This window comes from Opisthocomus hoazin, chromosome 7 (assembly GCF_030867145.1).
Source record: "Opisthocomus hoazin isolate bOpiHoa1 chromosome 7, bOpiHoa1.hap1, whole genome shotgun sequence".
In the NCBI taxonomy this organism is placed as follows: Eukaryota; Metazoa; Chordata; class Aves; order Opisthocomiformes; family Opisthocomidae; genus Opisthocomus; species Opisthocomus hoazin.
The window spans coordinates 12,274,333-12,294,882 of NC_134420.1; the positions used below are offsets into that span (position 1 = coordinate 12,274,333).

The 20,550-nt window shown below is 40.3% G+C and overlaps 1 protein-coding gene across 15 annotated transcripts in view; it reads left to right on the plus strand.

Annotated features, from left to right (window-relative positions):
- Window positions 1-20,550, plus strand: part of GALNT18 (polypeptide N-acetylgalactosaminyltransferase 18) — a 321,219-nt gene that overhangs the window by 117,206 nt on the left and 183,463 nt on the right. For all 15 annotated transcript variants that reach the window (XR_012764669.1, XM_075427473.1, XM_075427471.1 and 12 more), the window contains one exon: window positions 10,827-10,993. Coding sequence is in view for 14 of the 15 variants with exons in the window: in XM_075427473.1 (XP_075283588.1) it covers window positions 10,827-10,993 (167 nt within the window). In the remaining variant the exon portion in view is untranslated. The remainder of the gene's footprint in view (window positions 1-10,826; window positions 10,994-20,550) is intronic.

Consider the following 20,550-nt stretch of genomic DNA (forward strand, 5'->3'; position numbering starts at 1 on the left):
TTCATGTATGTTTGGCCTCAGTTGAGACTGAGAGAATTGAGTGATCTGCCAAGAATATGTGGTAATAGTAGCCCCTTTTGTATGAAACTGGCATGACTCAGCCTTGACCTTCTTTCTGCCTGCAGTGCTCTGAGTATTCACACCAAGATAACTTAGCAGAGGAGCTCAGCATTTCTTTGCAAGGTTCTGCAGCAAGAAAGGCCAATCCACATATGTAGTAACCCTGTATTATAGCACAGATTATTTTCTAGGGTTGATATTGTCAGCATTTAATTGTCCTCTGGTTTTCTCATGGCATTAGAGATTTCAGAGCCACAACACATGTGGAGGAGAGGGCAAATATTCAACCTTGCCGAGTCCTCTGATGTGGGTGGCATGCAGAGGTGGGAGACCACATTTAGTGGTTAGGGTAGTGCTCTCTGCCCAAGCCCCTAAACTTTGGCTTCACTGGAAAAAAAATGACCATTGCTCAGATGGAAACATTCAGCAAATTGCGGCTGGGTCAGGCTGTGGCAGTTGTCACAGATTGCAATGGGACCTTCTTGTGTTTTACGTGATGCAGAGTGGTTTCTAACCCTCTGGACAGCTATGAGCCTCATGTCTTGTAATAAAACGTTCAGAATTTGATTACTTTTCACTGTCAATATTTGCGCTAGCAGACTGGAATCCCCAGCACAGTCCAAAATGATCTGTTATAATGCAGATTATAACAAATAACTCCCCTGGATGTCCCAGCCTCCTGAAGTAATCGTCACATCCTGAAGTAGGCTCTGTTTTTGCAGTACTTAGCAGATAGTACAAGCACTATTGTGCAGTACTGCTTACACTGTCTCTGCCAAGGCCTCCATTTATTTCCTGCCGCTGAAAATGGGTGCTCTGCTTATGTGTATCTGTTAGCCCATAACATATCCGCATCGCAGACTAACAAGTAACTACTGGCTCTAATGAGCTTGGAAGCACTGAGGTAGGCAATGTTGCCCTTACTGTGTGCAGGAACAGGATAACACTTCTGTATTAGTTGTAATTCTGTTGTGCTCATTACTTTAAGTAGGGCAGGCAGTACCCACAAAGCTTGTTGCGAGTGAAATGTTGAACAAGATCACACAGAAAGACACTATTAAAGCTTAGGTTGTTTAGAGATCCCAAAGCTGTGCACTAACTCTCATTTCGAGTGGATGCACTTAGGATTCTACTTTGTTGGCTTGTAAATTTTTTGTCTGATCCAGTGTGCTGAAGCATATGTGGGAAAGAGAGATAACATTCTTCTTTGCTTATGTGATGAGAGAGTGAGGGGTAGTGGTAAAAGAGGTGTGCAGCAGGACCCCAGCAGAGAAACTGTTCTGCAGAGCTTTGCTCCTGCGTAGCCTGTATGATATGAAGGAGCTGACGAGGAGGCGTAAAGCAACTTTTTCAGTCAGTGTGACTGCAGTCAGCCAAACTTCTTTTGCATTGGTAAAAACAGTATTTGTATGAAGAAGCAAAGGCAGGAAGGGTGGAGGGGGAGAAGCAGAATTTGAAGCTCAGATGTTTTTTCTTCTTTGGAGATTGCTAAATAGTATGGTATAGCATTTGGCTTGTAGCAGGTTTGCCATTTTCCTACCTGAATCGGTGCTGTTTAGCATCTAGACCAGGGCAGAGGAGACATCTTGTCTCCTGTGCAGTGAAAGGCTTTGACCATTTCGTAAGTACTTCTTGTCTCAAACAGCTCACCAGCCCTGAACTGTGTTACTTTGAGGCTCAGGTCAGCAAGGGACAATGGTGGAAGACTGGAACAGCAGCAGACTTAGGTTTGTGATAAAGTGGGCACAAACAGAGCAGGCGGGATATCCACTGAATGCAAATATAACTACAAGGGAGAAAAATTAAGCATTTGCTGGTTGAGGAGAGTAGTGTGTTTTAGGACAAAATTTATGTGTGTACATCTGTCACAGAATCACAGAATGTTTGGGGTTGGAAGGGACCTCTGTGGGTCATCTAGTCCAACCCCCCTGCCGAAGCAGGGTCACCCAGAGCAGGCTGCACAGGACTGTATCCAGGCGGATCTTCACAGTGTTACGGTGGTATATGCAGTCCTGGATGTAGTCGGACTTCTATAAACCTGTAGGTTTTCCTTTATTAACATTGATGTAAGAAAAAACGTGATCTCAAATTGTGAGGTTCAGGCTGCCCGTTTGCATCTTAGCTCTGCTTCTCCCCAAAAGCCAGCTCCTACAGACTTGCATTCCATAAATATTTACTTCCACATGTGTCTGTGAAACAGTTCTGTTTTGGTGGGCTTGTGTTAGTTATGGATGTGGCTCCCTGTTCATTTCTGACTGGGTTCTTTTGTTCCTACTCAGGAAAGATTGCATAAATATTGCATGTTGTATTTGAGGTTTCAGAATAACTCTTCAAAAAGCGCACAAAAAAATGGTACTTTACCTATTGTATTGTTTTGTACAGAAGTCCTAAAATTACCAAATTATTCAGCATTCTTGTTAAATACCTTATGTTTATTTCTGTCATATTTCTCACTCTCTTTTACTCATCTCTCTACCTTTGATTCTTTTCTTGTCTCACTTTTGCCTGCCTTCGAACTGACTCATAGCAGTGGTGTGTACTGCCTGAGTGGCCACCCTCTGTGATTCTGAGCCGTGCTTCAGTTTGTCCTATCTGAATGTATCTCCTCAAATGGCTGCTCAAGAATTATTTAATATCACGAACAGTGATATCAAATCAGCTGCAGTCTCCAAGCTGCTGTATAATTTGAGTTAATAATAACGTACACTTGTTGGTTTTGATCTTCCCTGTTGTCTCCTTTAACTGAAAGAAGTAGCGATGTGGTAATCTGCACCCACTCTCTCTCATTTTGTCTCTTTCAGTCTCTTATTAATGTGTCATAATATGTGAATGTTCTTGGCATACATTTACACTAAAATACACACAATAATCCATGGCATAATACTGTGAGAGGCTAACAATTTTTGGCCAAATAACTATACAGAATTCTTCTTATGGTCATCCAAAAATGAGTTTTACTGAGATCATCAACTCACAGCTTACTGTTCTTCTTGCTTTATTCAGAGAAAGATCTAGGTTTTAAGTACCAAGAAAAAAATGGACCTTTATAGTCTAATTTTATCGACATGAGTAGCTTTTATTAAAAGAAGTGGGGGATCAATCTGTTACAATTAAATCTATGCTGTAAGACACTTAGGAAATCAAGAACTAATCACTTTTGTGTTACAATCTTAGAATTTATCTGCATATTTATCAAGTTCCCTGCCTGTTACCTGATCTTTCCTTATTGTAAATTTTTTCTTTGTTTTTAGGGATTGGTGCCAGGAGAAGAAAAAAACATTAGCTTTGTTTGCTCACAGTTCTATGGTAGCTCAATATTCAAATTCCTCACACAATTGTATGCCTGCCTTTGCTCTGTTGTAATAGAAGATGATGACCACAAACAAAGGTTTCTAGATTTGCAGCAGAAATACTGTCTCACTGGCTATAGTTCTGTAATTATAGATTGTAATCCACAGATTAGGAGGATCAGGAAAAAAAACATTTTATGTGTGGTTCAGTGCTAGCCTTGTTAGCGTAATTCAGTTAACACTTAAAATACTGTTAATAGCAAAATGAGAAATAAGGGATGATCACAAAATTAAGTTATAAACATAAATAGTTGAGCTGAAATTCTTACAAGACTCGGGTTTTTTTGCAAGAGTTTTAGGGTTATTTATTTCATTTATGCCAGAATGGATTTTTTTTTTTTCCTCTCATACATCTTGAACTTCCATTTGCCATTTGGGCTGATGATAAAATGTTACCAGATCTTGAAGGAAGTACAGTTCTATTTCTGCTTGTGCTTCTGAGAAATTCTTACTCTGTTGGAACTAAAGCTCCCTGCCACATATGTTCTTAATACCTTAACCCCAAATGTTTTAGTAATACACTTTGTTGCATCCTGTGCTTTAACAAAAACGTAGAATAGATGACATAATTTAGTGATTAAAACAAAAAATGTGTTCTGTTTCCATTGTTGGCTGCGATACTCATGTGACTCTTGGTGAAAGGTTCTCAAAAATTGCAGAAAATAATTCTTTTTCATAATTTATGTACATATTTGTAGAAGGTCTCATAGATAAGTTATTAATACAGGAAATAGTTCTTGCTCTGTTGTTCTTACTGCGTAGTTATGCTAAACCAATTTCAATGTGACTGGCTAAATTGTCTTACCACAATGCACATATTCTGGAAGAATATAATTTTCTTCTGGACAAATATTTGAAAGAAGATTCTTAATGTATGCTGTCCTCCATTTACCAGAGTTGGGCTTGAAATAGAACACCCGGAGTTTCTCTAAATTTCTGGTAACCATGACAACTGTTACTTTAGTGTTATTAGCCCAATGTAATTTAGTGGAGTAGGTTGCTAGAGGTAATTTTTTTAGCTACTTTGGGATGATACTCGTTATTGTAATTCTAAATAATATTTAGAATTTATATTTAAAAAGCACTTAGTCTTAATACTGAAATATGCTCTATAGTTTGTTGATTTGGTTTTTTAGTGAGAGCCTTCCTTTGTGGAGCGGCAGGTTAGAGGTCTTGTCCGAGGCCCCCAGATGAGTCCGAGGCAGAGCTGTCATTGAAACTTGTACGTTGCTGGTTGCCACGCAACCGTTCAATTCTTAGGGCTTAATGGATCTGAGATTTTGATTCATACAATTTCCTCCCTTTTCCCCCCTTCAGCATATGTTTTATACACATATGTGCGCGCCCTTTCTCTGTTGCTATTTCTTCATTCCTAGAATTGTGGAATTTTATTCCTTATAAAACTTGGCATAAAGAGGAAGACAGACATAATTGTGAAACTGCATAAGTTGTCTACATTTTGTGCATGATCTGAGGTGTGTGGAGCCTAATTCTATTCTCTTGTATTATATGTAGTTATCTTATAATATATGGTGGAGCAAAAGGGGGTCAAATGACATTCACAGCATTCAACACTTTGCTCGTCTTGCACCTTTGTGCAAGACAATGGAAAATCTTGTCCAGTTTGATCTAATTTGAAAAGACTGAAATGAATGAAGGCACGAAAAGCAATGCAAATAATTTCCTTGAAATGGATGGAAAACATCTCAGAAGCAGAAATTGTATTTGAAAAGTTCAGTTTATGCATGGATTTGTGGTAGGGCAGCAGTATTTTGGGGGCTGGTTTTGTCATTTGGAACATTTTTGGAATATAGTTTGTCACCAATTTCTTACAGAAGTATAATTTATATATATCTTAACCTTAGCTTAATTGACAGAGGAGAAAAAACCCCAGTTTTTAAGGATGCAAATTCTTTCAACTATTGTCAGTGTATTTTCATTGCCATTTAAAATATTGTCCAAAATCACTGTGTTGCTCCTTATCTGGTAGGTGGCATATCTTACAATTTTTGCTAGAGTTTCATTTTTATCTTCTTTGCACAATGGTGTGACTGAGGGTAACAAATACTACTATGCCTAATCTAGACAGCTAAAAGATAGATTTGCTGTAGCTTTGTTTGCTGGACCATTTTATATCTCTATGCATTTTGGCTGCAAGTGAATCACTGAAATAACAGGCTTTGTAGGTTCTTTGCAGGCTAATACTGAAAATCATTTCAGTATATTTAAGCCTGTTAACTAGTTTGAGTCCATCTGAAGCCCAGTTTTCTAAATTTGGATAAAATTTCCATGATTACATCAAACAGAAATGTACTCACTTTATAAAGATGTACAGGAGAGTAGAATTTTGCTAGTAATTTCTCATTAAGCCCATGCAAACTTGTACATCTATCTTGTGTATAAGAGATGACATGCACAAAGTAATGGTATCCAGATTGCATATGGAATTTTTTTGTCAGTGTAGAGTGGCTTGCATGCGCACACACATCGTGTGCCATGACCACGTCTGTTCTTAAAGGAGCTGGATCTGTAATGATCTTAGCATCTTTTGAAGAACTGGGAGGGTTAGTATTTGAAAATTGTAGTGTGATGGGGGGGCCTTCCAGACACTTAACGCCTGAAATACACACATTGAAAATCCTATTTTCAGATGCCACTTAACCCTCATGGCACCTAAAATTCACATTTGCCAAAGATTCACCTCAGATTTGACAGTGTTGAACCCAAGTCAGTTTGTGCCTGCTTTACCTACTCAGTCATCTAAGCCGTGTTTTTAAGCAGTGCTTGAAGAGATTGTTCACCACAGAAGATGACCTTTCTTTATTTAATGATTTCAGAGCTTAAAATACTCACTCTAGGGTACAAGAACACAGGTGTGGAGAACAATCTTTTCTCCTTAAGAAGATTTGAAACCTTATATGTGTATATAGAGTTGGGACTGTTTAGCCTAGAGAAGAGGAAGCTCATGGGGGATGTCATCAATGTATATAAATATCTGAAGGCAGTCTACAGAGAGGATGGAGCCAGGCTCCTTTCAGTGGTGCCCAGTGACAGGACCAGAGGCAATGGGCACAGACTGAAACACTTTTTTACCGTGAGGGTGACCAAGCACTGGCACAGGTTGCCCAGGGATATTATAGAGTCTTCATCCTTGGAGGTACCCAAAAGCTGTTTGGATAGGGTGCTGGGCAGCCAGCTCTAGACGAACCTGCTTGTGTAGGGAGTTGGACGGGATGACCTCCAGATGTCCATCCCAACCTCAACCATTCTGTGATTCTGTACTGCTTCCCAATAAAGTGCCCTGACACCTTATTTGCAGGCTCTGTGAAGGTGCTTTATATTCCTTCAGCCGAAGTAGCACTTCTTAAATGAAAACAATAAATACTAGTTTGCCAAAGAAAGAAAATAGTTACCATGATTTGCTGTGGTATTATAATGTAGAAGATTGGACATAGCCATGAAGAGTGAAGTCCAGGGTTTAAAATGCATGAACATCCATTGGAACACGTATTGCAGTACAGGTCCTTCCTCCAAGGAATTTGCCCTAAACACGAGGCTAGAGAGACTTGCTTGGTATCACTCCAACTTAGCGTACATTTAATTGCTCCACAGAAAGTGGAATGACTCTGAAAAGGGGGACTGAAAATAATCACAGTAAGCTGGCAAGCAGCTCTCTGGAGAGATCAGAGGAGATTGAACTCATGCTCCTTCTGTCCTGAATTACTGGCTAAAAGAGAAAAACAGTGCTGCCTTGCACTAGTTGTCTTCTGGAAGGAAAGACAGCTCCCTCTGCCTGTTGTCGCAGTGATTTATTCTGAACAAAAACACTCGGGTTCTTATCTCTAGGAAAGTACCTATGGCTCTGATTAATTCAGAGGGCCCACAGTGCTTCATGGAGAAACCTCCTTTCCTCTCTTCTATGTGTGCTTCCAGCTTTTACAGGTTACACATCACTCTGCTGAAAGATGCAATATTTGGATTTTTATTTAGATTTCCTTGGTGAATCTATTGATAAGTCCTTCTTAGAACATCTGGATTGCCAGAAAAACTCCTTGAAACCAGTATGAATCATGACTGTACCTGCTTTTGAAGGCCAGGCGTAGACGATGTCCAAATACAAGCCTTTACGAGAATCTGATTTTCAGAGAGTAGTGGAATTTTATTACAAATCATCTTTAATGAATTGACATTCACTTTAAGGAAAAAAAAAGGGGGGGGGGCAATTGATTACACATGACGCGATGATGCTTCCACAAGCTGTTGGTACATTTGATCTGCTGTCCAGTGGTACTCAAAAAAAAAAAAAAAAAAAAAAAAAAAGTGACATGCTTTCAGCTCTCACAGAATCACAGAATAGTAGGGGTTGGAAGGGACCTCTGTGGGTCATCTAGTCCAACCCCCCTGCCAAAGCAGGGTCACCTACAGCAGGCCGCACAGGACCCCGTCCAGGCGGGTCTTGAATATCTCCAGAGAAGGAGACTCCACAACCTCCCTGGGCAGCCTGTTCCAGTGCTCCGTCACCCTCAGAGGGAAGAAGTTCCTCCTCATGTTCAGACGGAACTTCCTGTGCCTCGGTTTGTGCCCATTGCCCCTTGTCCTGTCACTGGGCACCACTGAAAAGAGCTTGTCCCCATCCTCCTGACACCCACCCTTCAGATATTTGTAGGCATTTATAAGGTCCCCTCGCAGCCTTCTCTTCTTCAGGCTGAACAAGCCCAGTTCGCTCAACCTTTCCTCGTAGGGGAGATGCTCCAGTCCCCTCACCATCCTCGTAGCCCTCCGCTGGACTCTCTCCAGTAGCTCTTCATCTTTCTTGAACTGGGGAGCCCAGAACTGGACACAGTACTCCAGATGAGGCCTCACCAGGGCACTGTAGAGGGGAAGGAGAACCTCCCTCCTCCTGCTAGCCACACTCTTCTTGATGCACCCCAGGATCCCATTGGCTTTCTTGGCAGCCAGGGCACACTGCTGGCTCATGGTTAACCTGTCGTCCACCAGGACACCCAGGTCCCTCTCCGCAGAGCTGCTCTCCAGCAGGTCCACCCCAAGCCTGTACTGGTGCATGAGGTTGTTCCTCCCCAGGTGCAGGACCCTGCACTTGCCCTTGTTGAACCTCATCAGGTTCCTCTCTGCCCAGCTTTCCAGCCTATCCAGGTCACGCTGAATGGCAGCACAGCCTTCTGGTGTATCTACCACACCTCCCAGTTTGGTGTCGTCAGCAAACTTGCTGAGGGTACATTCTAACTCTTCATCCAGGTCGTTGATGAAGAAGTTAAACAAGACTGGGCCCAGTACTGACCCCTGGGGGACACCACTTGTCACCAGCCTCCAACTAGACTCAGCGCCGCTGATGACAACCCTCTGAGTTCTGCCATTCAGCCAGTTCTCTATCCACTTCACCGACCACTCATCCAGCCCACACTTCCTGAGCTTCCCTAGGAGGATATCATGGGAGACTGTGTTGAAAGCCTTGCTGAAAGCTTCAGAGAAAACTTTTCAGTCCGATACTTAAAGCTGAAAGGTCTCTTACCAGTGAAAAGAGAGGACTAACACACCAATAAAACACAAACTGGTTTTGGAAAGTAAGTTTTGGTTTGTTATGCTGCCAAAAGATTAAGCTACAAGTGGGAATCAGTAAATCCAAACACCATATTAATTGTTTTTCTCTTGTATTGGTGCCATGGATATCTGTGAACAGGTTTCTTATTTGTTTGTGAAAGATGAATGAAACAGCTTATTAAAAAATTAAGTGTACACCTTTCAAGACTTCAACTGTTGTCATTACTTTTTCAAGACTCTGTTTTCTGTTTTACGTGTCTATAGAATTTTTTCACGTGGTAACAGAAAGAAAAGTTCCTAAAATACTAAATAACTTCTTTAATGTGATTTCCATCGATTTCTAACTAATAACTGAATTGAGAAAATTGATTGATGAGCTGAATGTTTAATATTATGTATATCCCAGTGGTTTTGGATGTCACGTGTCCTGTGCACTGACTCTTTTCAGAAGCTTTAAAAACACAGGTAAATTCGTCATCTTGATTGAACTTAATTTTTGTGCAACATCCAAAATGTGAAGAGGAATGCTTTAGTGATACTTCTCTGTATTTATTGACTAGACAGATTAAAATACAAAATCGAAAAAACCGCTATGCTTTCTTTTTGAATTGAAGAACAGATATAGTTAAGGAGTCATATTCAAGTGTGATTTAAAGGTTGTGAATCTATCCATGCTTTCTGTATGCTAAACGTCAGCTGTTAGTAATGCTTTCCAGAGCTTTCAGGAGTTCCTGGATGTAGTGAATCTAGGCATCCTGAGAGAAGGTAGCCGCTTTAGTGTTTCCAGGAGGCAGAGAGAAGCATTAAAATCAATCAGTTCCATCTACAAAGCCTATCTAGAAATGATGCCTGGGTCAGCCTGTGGCCTAATTTCTTCCTAGGAAATAGTTTCAGATCGGAGGAAAAGGTAGAATTAACTGTTGTTCAGAAACATTACATTTAAAATACTGAAAGTTTCAGAGAAAAGTAATTACTTTTAGTTAATTAACGTGTGACTTTGTTAAAAAAGCAAACATTTTGCTGACAGTTTAAAAGATAGAAATTGGTAAAAGTGCTTTCTATTAATAAAATTGCAAAATTTGAGTCCTTTCTTAAATGAAGGAGGGAAAACCCCAATAAAAATTAAGGAGCTTTGAAGATGTGGAGAGCACTTGCATACTGCTGTTTGCATAAGCAAATTGGAATGCAGCTAAAAATATATGTTTTTTTTTAAAAAGTACAGGAAAATCCATCAGGTTATGACAGCATTCCTCATTCTGATTAAACCTCTTGACTGAGCTTACAGATAAGTTTTTCATCCTTGTACCTGTTTTCCTGGCTACGCTGTCTTAGGTTTTTGTAGCAGGATGTGCTTTGGGGCTGGATCTTTGACTGTGTTATTACTGAGTTGAAGAAGCTTCTAATTTTGACTGAGATAGGTAGTAGATTCTGTAGCAAAAATAATTAACATGGCTATTGAGAAGATGCTTTTGAAAGTAAGGGGCTAACTCTATTCCTGTCTGCACTGTTCGGAAAGACATTGTGAACAACTGCTTTTGGAAGCTGCATGTAAACAAGAGTTTGGATTTGGTTTGCAAACCGATTTTCAGTGGTTTGGGCCTTGGGTGGAAAAGTGAGCTCATTCACAGACAGATTCATGAAATTTTTTTCAGGGATTCATTTTTTTAGACAGTGATTTACCTGGTTCTTGCCTGTATGTGCTCTGAACAAGTGTGGGGACCTGCTGATTCATGCCCACAAAAGGTCTCATCATTATTATGGTGGGGGATAGATTTCTCTGAAACAGTTTTGACTTCCAGCAATTTACATAATCTTTTTTTCTCTCTCTTTTTTTTTTTTTTTAACCTTTGTCTTCAGGTGCAGAAACCTTACATTTCCTGACAGGCTTCCTGAGGTCAGCATTGTATTCATATTTGTTAATGAAGCTCTCTCGGTGATTCTGCGCTCCATTCATTCAGCCATTGACCGGACTCCTGCTCACCTGCTCAAAGAAATTATTTTAGTTGATGATAACAGTAATAATGGTAAGAGGTTTTGGTTCTCCCCTTCTGAGGTTGGATCGTACGTGAGAGTTTGAATTCTGGCTCCTGCTTATCCCATTGGCATTTCAGATGTTGTCAGCGTATTCTCTCCCTTCTTCGTCCCAGTTTTGCTGGGCTGTCTTCAAATACACACAAGTGGGGCATGTTAAAAAGAGTACATACAGAGATAGGATGGTGGTTTTATATGTTTAAGGTGCCTGGTAAGCAGAATTTTGAGGGTAACAACAGATTAGAGACCTAAGAAGTTTTATTCTTAGTACTTTAGAGTGCTTTCAAGATTGTATGCTTTCTGGGCTCTTCCTGTTTCAGTTGTATGATTGCATATGCTTGCTTACTTGCTCTTTTGTATAAAACATCTTTCTGTGTTTCATAGACATGTCCTTTGGATTTCCAGTTTTTCTCTTCTCTCTTCCCCTCTCCTCATTGGCAGCATTTACCTTGCTGCTTTTCTACTGTATATACTCAGATTTTGCTCTCCGTGATATGAAGGACAGGACTGCCCGTGTCTGATTGCTCAGTGCTTGCCCTACATGTTTGTCAATGAGACCATGCTGGCTTACTTGCTGGAAGCTTTAGTGATGAAATTTTAATAAGCGCAGGATGCTGAACTACAAGAAAAATTTTGCTCTCCTGGGGAGTGAATTCTGAAGTCCTAAAATATAAGGCGAATATGAATTTATCCTGTTGAAGAAAAATGCTGAACAAAGGACTTCTCTTATCCTTGCCATCATTACAGCTGGTATGTGATCCCTGTGTCTAGATGCTGTGACTCACTGCTGATCATAAATGGATCTCAGATTTGTACAGAAAAGAAATTTATTGGGAAATAAGTAATTAAGTTCACTGCCCTAGGCTATGCTCTTCATCTCTTCTGCTGACTATCAATGAAGGAAAAAGTAAAATCCTGGCTCTCTAAAGTACACGACACCCAGCAACTTGATGTAGGCTTTTGTCTGATTCCAATCCCAGTGAATAATACTATGTTTAGAGTTACCTAAGGCCGACCAAGCTTTTCTTGAAACACCTACGCATGCACCAGTGTGGGTAAATTGTCATGCAGGATTTATGAGTTCTGATTTATGGCACAATTCATGATACAGCAATGCAATGAAGTAAACAAAAAATCACATGAAACAGTGAACTGTGAGCAAAGTAAAAACCAAAAAACCAAAACCAAAATGAACATGTGCGCAGACACACACACACACACACGTATATGTGATTCAGAAGCATCTTGTGAACTGAGGTAGACTTTGATTTGCTTCAGCATGTAGTTCAGTCATTTGACATGGTTTTACTGATGCCCTCTTACTAGCCTTAATTTTCGCCCTCATGAAATACATTGGAGTTTGACAGGAAACTCCATTTTATGAAGTAAAAAACTTCAGTTGGAGCGCAAACTCCAGTTATAAACAAGTACAGGCTAGGGGCTGACCTGCTGGAGAGCAGCTCTGTGGAAAGGGTCCTGGGAGTACTGGGGGACAAGAAGTTAACCATGAGCCAGCAGTGTGGCCTGGTTGCCAAGAAGACCAATGGTAATCCTGGGGTGCATGAAGAAGAGTGTGGCCAGCAGGTCGAGGGAGGTTCTCCTCCCCCTCTACTCTGCCCTAGTGAGGCCCCATCTGGAGTACTGCTTCCAGTTCCAGGCTCCTCAGTTCAAGAAATATGAGGAACTACTGGAGAGAGTCCAGCAGAGGGCTAGGAGGATGATGAGGGGACTGGAGCATCTCTCCTACAAGGAAAAGCTGAGGGAGCTGGACTTGTTCAGCCTGAAGAAGAGAAGGCTGAGAGGGGACCTTATAAATGCTTATAAATATCTGAAGGGTGCGTGTCAGGAGGATGGGGCCAGACTCTTTTTCAGTGGTGCCCAGTGACAGGACAAGGGGCAACAGGCACAAATTGAAGCATAGGAAGTTCCATCTGAACACAAGGAAGAAATTCCTTTACTTTGAGGGTGACGGAGCACTGGAGCAGGTTGCCCAGGGAGGTTGTGGAGTCTCCTTCTCTGGAGATATTAAACACTCCCCCTTCCCCCCCCCCCCCCCCCCCAAGGTTCTGTGCAGCCTGCTTTAGCAGGGGGATTGGACTAGATGACCCACAGAGGTCCCTTCCAACCCCTACCATTCTGTGATTCTGTGATGGAAAAAAAAACCCAACTGAAATACAACTTTGATTGGTGGACTTGGGCTCTGGAATGTGTTTGTAGAAATTCATTCCTGCATCTTTCAGACAGGCACAGTTAATGTGATGCCAGGAGCTCAATGAATCTGAATGGCTACTGTAGCTCCATATGGCTACTGGGCACAAGGCAGCTGTAGAAGAAGAATCTGGCTGAAAAGAGGTTTCGAGAGTTTGAGTCTGATTTTCTAGAATTTAAAGGCAGTTGTTCCAGTGTGTGCATTGCAGAGCAATGTCAGTAACTTCAGTGTTCTGACAGTCTGTCATCACTGTGATGAGCTCACTAACAAATACACTTTGCACTGTGCTGTATAGCTTGTCAAAATTATTCTTTTGCATTATTCTTTTCCATTATTCCTTGTCTGAAATAGGTAAGAAATCACAGGAACCACATAATCTTTCAGGAAGACCTGTTCAGCCACATTTTATGTTAGTACCAGTATTGGTACTGTAGAGTATCATATTTTTTTATAGTTGGCTGTGCCTTTTATTCAGGCTTGCCTTTCTTACCCTCCAGTGCCTTAAATCCTTAGGTTCCTGGCCCAGAACAGGAGGACAGAAATTGAGAGGAAGGTAACCTTTGGTTTGGCTGTCCTCACTTGGCGTTTCATGCCATTCTATACAAAATTACACTGTGCAGAGTGATACTTAGTCTACTGGAAAAATTCACCTCTCTCCAGGATTTTCTGCTACTCCTCTAACCCTTTCTCTGGTGTCTCTTCCCTGTAGTAGTAAATTAGATTCCTACAGTCCTCTTTATCCCATGATTTATACTGGGTAATAGGCATCCATTTAGAGAGGATGAATCTATGGTAGGAAAGGGAGCGATTGTAAAGATGATTTATAGGCTTTTCCATTATTAGTTTAAATCTTGAAATATTTATTTTACAATTTACTTTTGCTTTTACAATATTCTATTTTCAATTTTTTTCTCCCTTCTGGCATTGCTGAAATGAATCTTTTATATTTAGTGTCATTCTGTGTTTTTGTTAGTAGCTCTTTAGCTTGCGAGTGTTGCTGCTTGTAAGATAAGTGGGTTACTCTGGGTTTCCCTGTGATGTTACCTGAGGGGGCAAAAGCTTGCTTTGTGCTTGCATCTGGTTCCAGACTCTGCTTCTTGCAGAGACCTGTCAGAATCCTAATTATAAGCGGTATGTTTACTCTTAGGCTTTCGCCAGGGATGGCAACTTTTATAACTCAATGTAAGATTTTTTTCTGTGATGCTACAGCAGTGGATTTCACAGGCAAGAAGCGTCGCACTATGGGAAGTGACTAGAAAGAAAAAGTGAGAACAGAAACCAGGCAGAGTGTAAATGAACACATTTTTATTTTGGGTCCCTTGTGCCATTTGGTTGGATTCACACAGCATAGTGGTTTAAAATAAAAGCAGATATAATGATTGGCACTAGAGAAAGGCACCAAAATTTCCTGTTTCTGAGGGGAAGCAATATACTGGTAAACTAGTATAAATTCTTGCTGTGGACCAAATTTAGAATTCCAGAAGGCTGATTTTGGAAACTGTATATTCAAGTGTACAGCCAAAGTCTGTACATTTGTCTTGAACAATAGAAGCTATAGTATTTTATTTCATGCACTTCAGGGTAAGTCAAGCAAATTATCTATGACTTTCTTTAAACCTCAGTGCAGTTTTTCACGTTTCCAGTTACGTTTCAGGAGACCTCAATTAATCTCTTTGTGAAGTTTCCCTTTTTTAAAATAAATGTTTCCAGTTAGGAAACTGAAAATGCCAGTGAGTGCCATTTAAAAGCAGAAAACAGATATAACAAGTCCCCAGATTTGATCCGTTATTTTAATACAGCCATTTGCATGGCTTAGTGTGTGTATTTCACCATACCATCTTTTCCAGTGGAATTCTGATAAGCATAACGCTGAAATATTTAGTATATGCTGTTAGGTAGATTAGTATTAAAAATTAATTTCTTTGAGGGTTAAAAAAAAGTGCATTTCAGTGACTGCTTGTGTGCAGTATAACGAGAACAAAAGATTTACTAAAAAGGCAAACCAAATGTCACTGCTGTTCATTTGGGTCTCATTTGTGTTGGTGTGAAACAGAGCCTACTACACTGATTTCAGCTGTTTTACTGTAGTTTTAAGTGCTGTCTGTCAGATCAGAATTTTTCCCATCCTCTTTAGGAATGCTGTTTGCTTTTCAGAGATAATATACTCATTAGTTTATAACTTGGCAATAAAATAATTTATACATTTTTGCCTTCAGAAGTAGCAGAGTTTTCCAACTGACTCAATGCAGAGAAGACGCTTTAAAAAAACTTTGAGATCATGCTCACAACTGCTGGTAGTTAGTTAGACTTCAGAAAGGTTTTTAGAAAAAGCATTGCCTGAGCTGGAGACTACTAGAATAGTGTTTTATTCAGCCTCTGGCTTGTTGCATTCTGCCCTCTGGGGACAGGGTGGTGACCTTCTGTGCCACTGGAGTCCTGTCTTGGCTTTTGAGTCTTTTTGCTGGCATTGAGCCCCCCTGCATTAGGAAGCACCTCTTGAAGATATTTTAACATGATTTGAAATTTCTTCCCGCTTTATCATCAAGGAGCAGGGCCACGGAGTCTCCACTCTGTTCTGTCCTCTATGGTACATTGCAGGGAGTTGCTGTGTTAGTGGATTCCTTGCATGCCTGCTGCAGCTGGGTCCCATCCTCAGAGCTCCTTTTGATTTCATGCTTTTCCTCAATGGGTGAACACTGCTATCTTTTTCATATAAACCTTAATTTTCAGATGTAAAACCTTAATTTTACTAATAATTCCACAGCAGTCATAAAAGAGAATTAGCACAGAGTGATAGAAAGTGGGTCAGATGCAACTCTATCACCTTTGAGAGATTTGCAATGTTGTGCTCAAAACACTGAATAAAAAGAAGCTTTTCAAAAAGCGTCCAGAGCTTTTAATTAGAAAGGTGCATTTCTTCTTTAAAGAGATATTTGGGAATAGAAGATTGGGTTTTTTTCTTTACAAAAGCAATGATGAATAAACCTGAAAACTACTGTTGAAGTGCATGCTAGATTTCATACTACAGAATAATCTGAAGATGACTTGTAGACCAGACAACTATGAATGTTGGTTTTAGAAGCCTATTAATAACAATCTCCTAGGGAAAACTTTAGGACTCACTGTCCCGTTTGGCTTCTTGTTCTTGTCTTAACCTCAATGCCAGCAAAATTCAAAGGCAAATAAAAACATTTAAAAACAAGGAAAAAGACAAGCTTTATTCAAACCTGCATTTGCTTTTGGGCCATGGTTTATGCATTGTGAAAGCTTTGCTTTATCTGCCTAGATTCATTCCTTCCATTAGTTAAATGTCTTGATGCTGAAATCCTTATTATTGCACAGTGTTCAGCCTGAAGAAGAGAAGGCTGCGGGGGGACCTAATAAATGCTTATAAATATCTCAAGGGTGGGTGTCAGGAGGATGGGGCCAAGCTCTTTTCAGTGGTGCCCAGCGACAGGACAAGGGGCAATGGGCACAAACTGAGGCACAGGAAGTTCCGTCTGAACATGAGGAAGAACTTCTTCCCTCTGAGGGTGACGGAGCACTGGAACAGGCTGCCCAGGGAGGTTGTGGAGTCTCCTTCTCTGGAGATATTCAAGACCCGCCTGGACAAGGTCCTGTGCGGCCTGCTGTAGGTGACCCTGCTTCGGCAGGAGAGTTGGACTAGATGACCCACAGTGGTCCCTTCCAACCCCTACCATTCTGTGATTCTGTGAACTTTCGGTAGTGTTGGCAGGGATTTACGTGGAAGAGGGTTGTGTAATGCTAGTTAGGAATCAGATGCTGAAATCCATGTATTTTATGTATAGATCAGGAGATTTGTCTCAGTTGTAGATTTGAGAACAACGTTAGCTGTTGTTACAAATTATGCATTTTACTTGCATAGTAACATTTAGCTCTGAAACGTGCATAAATGAAGAGAATTGTTTGAGTCTATGTTTACTGCTGCATGTTCTAGGACTGCAAGGAGGTGTGTCTTGGCTTGTGTGCCAGCTACTGTGGATGCATCTGAAAATACGTAACAAGGAAGGAACCAGAAGCAAAACAGCCCACTGGCTATCTGTTTCAGCAGTTAGCAGAGTGAAGAGTGTTCTTATTCTAAGGTGTGAGAGAGTGAAGTATGTGGACTTTTTGGTTCATGTCCCATTGATGACTGGCAATGCAGTTCAAAACTCTTGTGGGAAAAATTAAGAACCACTAATGTAAGTGGACTTTTTAATGACAGTAGGTTCTGAAGATGATGTCCTAGAATGGCTGCAGACTGTTGTCTCCTGTTACTTGTCAGTACTTTGACATTGTATTTGATTCCTGGTTTAAAGGGAAGAAGTTGTGGAATAGGATATCAAAGGAAGTGAGCAACAGAGTGGAAAAGAGAGGGAGACTGCAGATGAAGAAGGCTATCTGTCCTGACTATTCTTGCCCCTCTCTTGCTTTGGTTTTATCACTCTTCACACCATTTTCACCTCCTGCGTTCATACCTCCGTTTTTCTTCCAGGGGTGGTCTATATCCTTGGTCTTTGTTCCCCCAGTCTACTTTCCTTTGCTCATTCCACTCTGACAGTCTGCGCTTTTCAGATGTTCACTTCCTCACATCCATTTCATAAACCTCATCCTCCTTTATACGAGCTTGTGTCCTTCAGTCAGTATCTCTATTTTCCATGTTTTCAAATTGCAGTGTACCTGCTCCTCGTATCTTCTTCCTGTCTCTTCCACCCCAGCATTTGCTGCTCTTTCTCACAAACTGCACTCCTCCATTTTTCCCATCTCGTTATTTAGCTAACCCTTGACTTTAGCCACATTAATTAAACTCCTGCCTGACCCATCCATTCATCCTTCCCACCCTCCCTCTCTCCCTTCCTTCCTCCTCCCCTCAGCAGTATTCTGCTCCTTCCTTCATGGCATTTTTTTGGCATTCTCCTGTTTTCCTCCTTTTTCTCTCTGACACCTCCTTTTCAGACATGTTTTTCCATTTTCTTTTGTTTTCATTTAAAAACAATTATGTGGTGTTCTTTAGATCAGTGTTTCTAACCCTCCTCTATCTGAACTCCATACTGCATCAGACCCAAATGTTGCCTTGCATTCAGTCACACATGGGGTGGGGATAGCTTCCCTTGCTGGAGGCAAGATTCTGATTTTTGTAGCATTGGAATTATAGTTGTATGAAACCTGTTTGATAACCAGCATGCAGTTTGCTTTGTTTTATAATGGGAACTGTCACATTCTCCATTCATTATAACTGATATGAAAGATCCTTAGCATTCATTTTCTGGAAGGTTAGGAAAGCTCCAGCACTGTGAGAGTGAGGTGGGGCTGCAGTACCACAGCAGCCAGGTGTGGCTCTTCTGGCGCATCCCAGAGAACTTACACGTTTGCCTCTGTGGAAGTGTGTGCTCTGCAGGTGTTTGCAGTGACAAAGGGCCCTATCAAAAGAACATCTACTGCAGATTTTAATCATCTGCAATATAGTATAGTTCAGTCTGTTTGTATGGGTGGAAAAGCAAAATTGCAATGTGTGTACAAGCTGATAGCATAACCTCTGTCCGGATCAAGGGTCATCAGTCGGCAGCAGAGCTTTTATTGCAGTCTCCTGACATCAGAATTTTTGATTCATATGTTCATAGAATACTATGGACTGAATCTTCCCTAGCTGGCAGTTATTGAAAGTTAATATGTGGTCATCTTATCTTTGATTCCATCTATGAGGTAATTTAACTCATTCAGTCCTAACACGCTTACAGTGTTGCAGTCTAACAAATACCTTTTTCTAGGTCAGATTCAGCATTGCAAGTCCAAGAGGACAGAACAGCTGCTTCCAAACCCAGCATTTTCCAAACTTGCAGTTTAATGTAGGCAGCAGAATAGAGAAAGTTTTTTTATGTAGCTCCAAGCCTTATCACCAGATAATGGTTGGGTTTTTTTCTAGTAAGACAAGCCCATTGCCATTAAACTAAACTTTAAGATTGGAATAACAATGTATGTGATTTCAGTGTGGGAGTAACTAATTTAAGGGTCATCTCAGCAGTATCTACATGCCATATTTAATCATAATGGAAAGTAGTAAAGTGGAGTATCTGAACTACAGTATAGGAAATGCTGAAAAACTGGAGCTAGGGAACAAAATCCAGGGATGATTTCAGTTGCAGTTTTACCGCTGTCATATCATCTCTTTTTTTCATATAGCAAATGAAACTGAAAGCTATACTGGCATTTTTTTCTTTTTTCCCATTTTTTCCCCCTCGCTTATTTGTGGGATTATTTTCCCTTCAAGAATGCTTGAACAGCTTCTGTTGATAACATTCTCAGACACATCTCACTAATTTTAAGTAGCAGCCATATATATAGCTCCGGTGCAGTGATATACAGTCCTGCAGAACTTGTGAGAGAAGTGCCAATATCTGCTGATGTCACTAAGGTAACTCTGGTTTGATTAGATTGTTTCATTTTGATGTCTTTTCCCATGAAGTATTCAGAGATTTCCTTGCATCCAGTACAATTTGTAATTTTTATGTTCTAGTAATGTAAGCTGTTAAGAGCCTGAATGACTTTTTAAAGCGTTTCTTTCTCTTTCCTTATCAAGACAATGGCCTTATAATTGCAAATGTTTAACAGGGGATGGGGAAAATACTCTGTAGTGTTAGGCAAAGGAGTTAAAAAATTGTGTCCTAGATAAAGTTAGAAATACAAACTGCCTTTTAAATGAATTTTATTAAAATTTACCTTTTCTTCCAAGCATACTTTTCTTAAAAAGAAAAATGAGTAAAAAGATAGCGTTCATAAAATTAATGCTGATTTCTTAACTTAAACTGGTGGTAAAACTTCCTCCCAGAGCTGATAGTATCAAATACTTCAACTTCTTTGTGATAGAACCTGAAAATTCTTAATGTGCCGAAGAGTTCAAGACACGATAAGAGACTTGACTAAGTAAGTGTTTAAGGGTGTTTGACTGTATCACCAAATGATAAAAATCAGTTGGCAAAAATGTATGAATAAATTGCAGACTATTCTCTGTTCACCCAATAGGCATACATAAAGACATATGTGCACACATTGCTAGATATTTTAAAGACATTTTGAAACCTCCTGTAAGTGTAAAGTTCAAATATAGAACCTTTTAGCAAAGGATATTTGAATTCACGTTGTGAATAAAAATATCAATTCGCATTGACTTTTTTTTTTGGCATACTTTTTCTGTAGATATGCTTGGCATTTATTTTTTGAAAGTGTCCTCCAAGTATATTGGATGACCAAATTTTTAATTACTTGAGTTCACTCATTCACTGTTAGTGATTTGTGGGGCTGTTATTCAAATGGTGTTCTTTCCTTTGGTACTGGAAAAGTAAC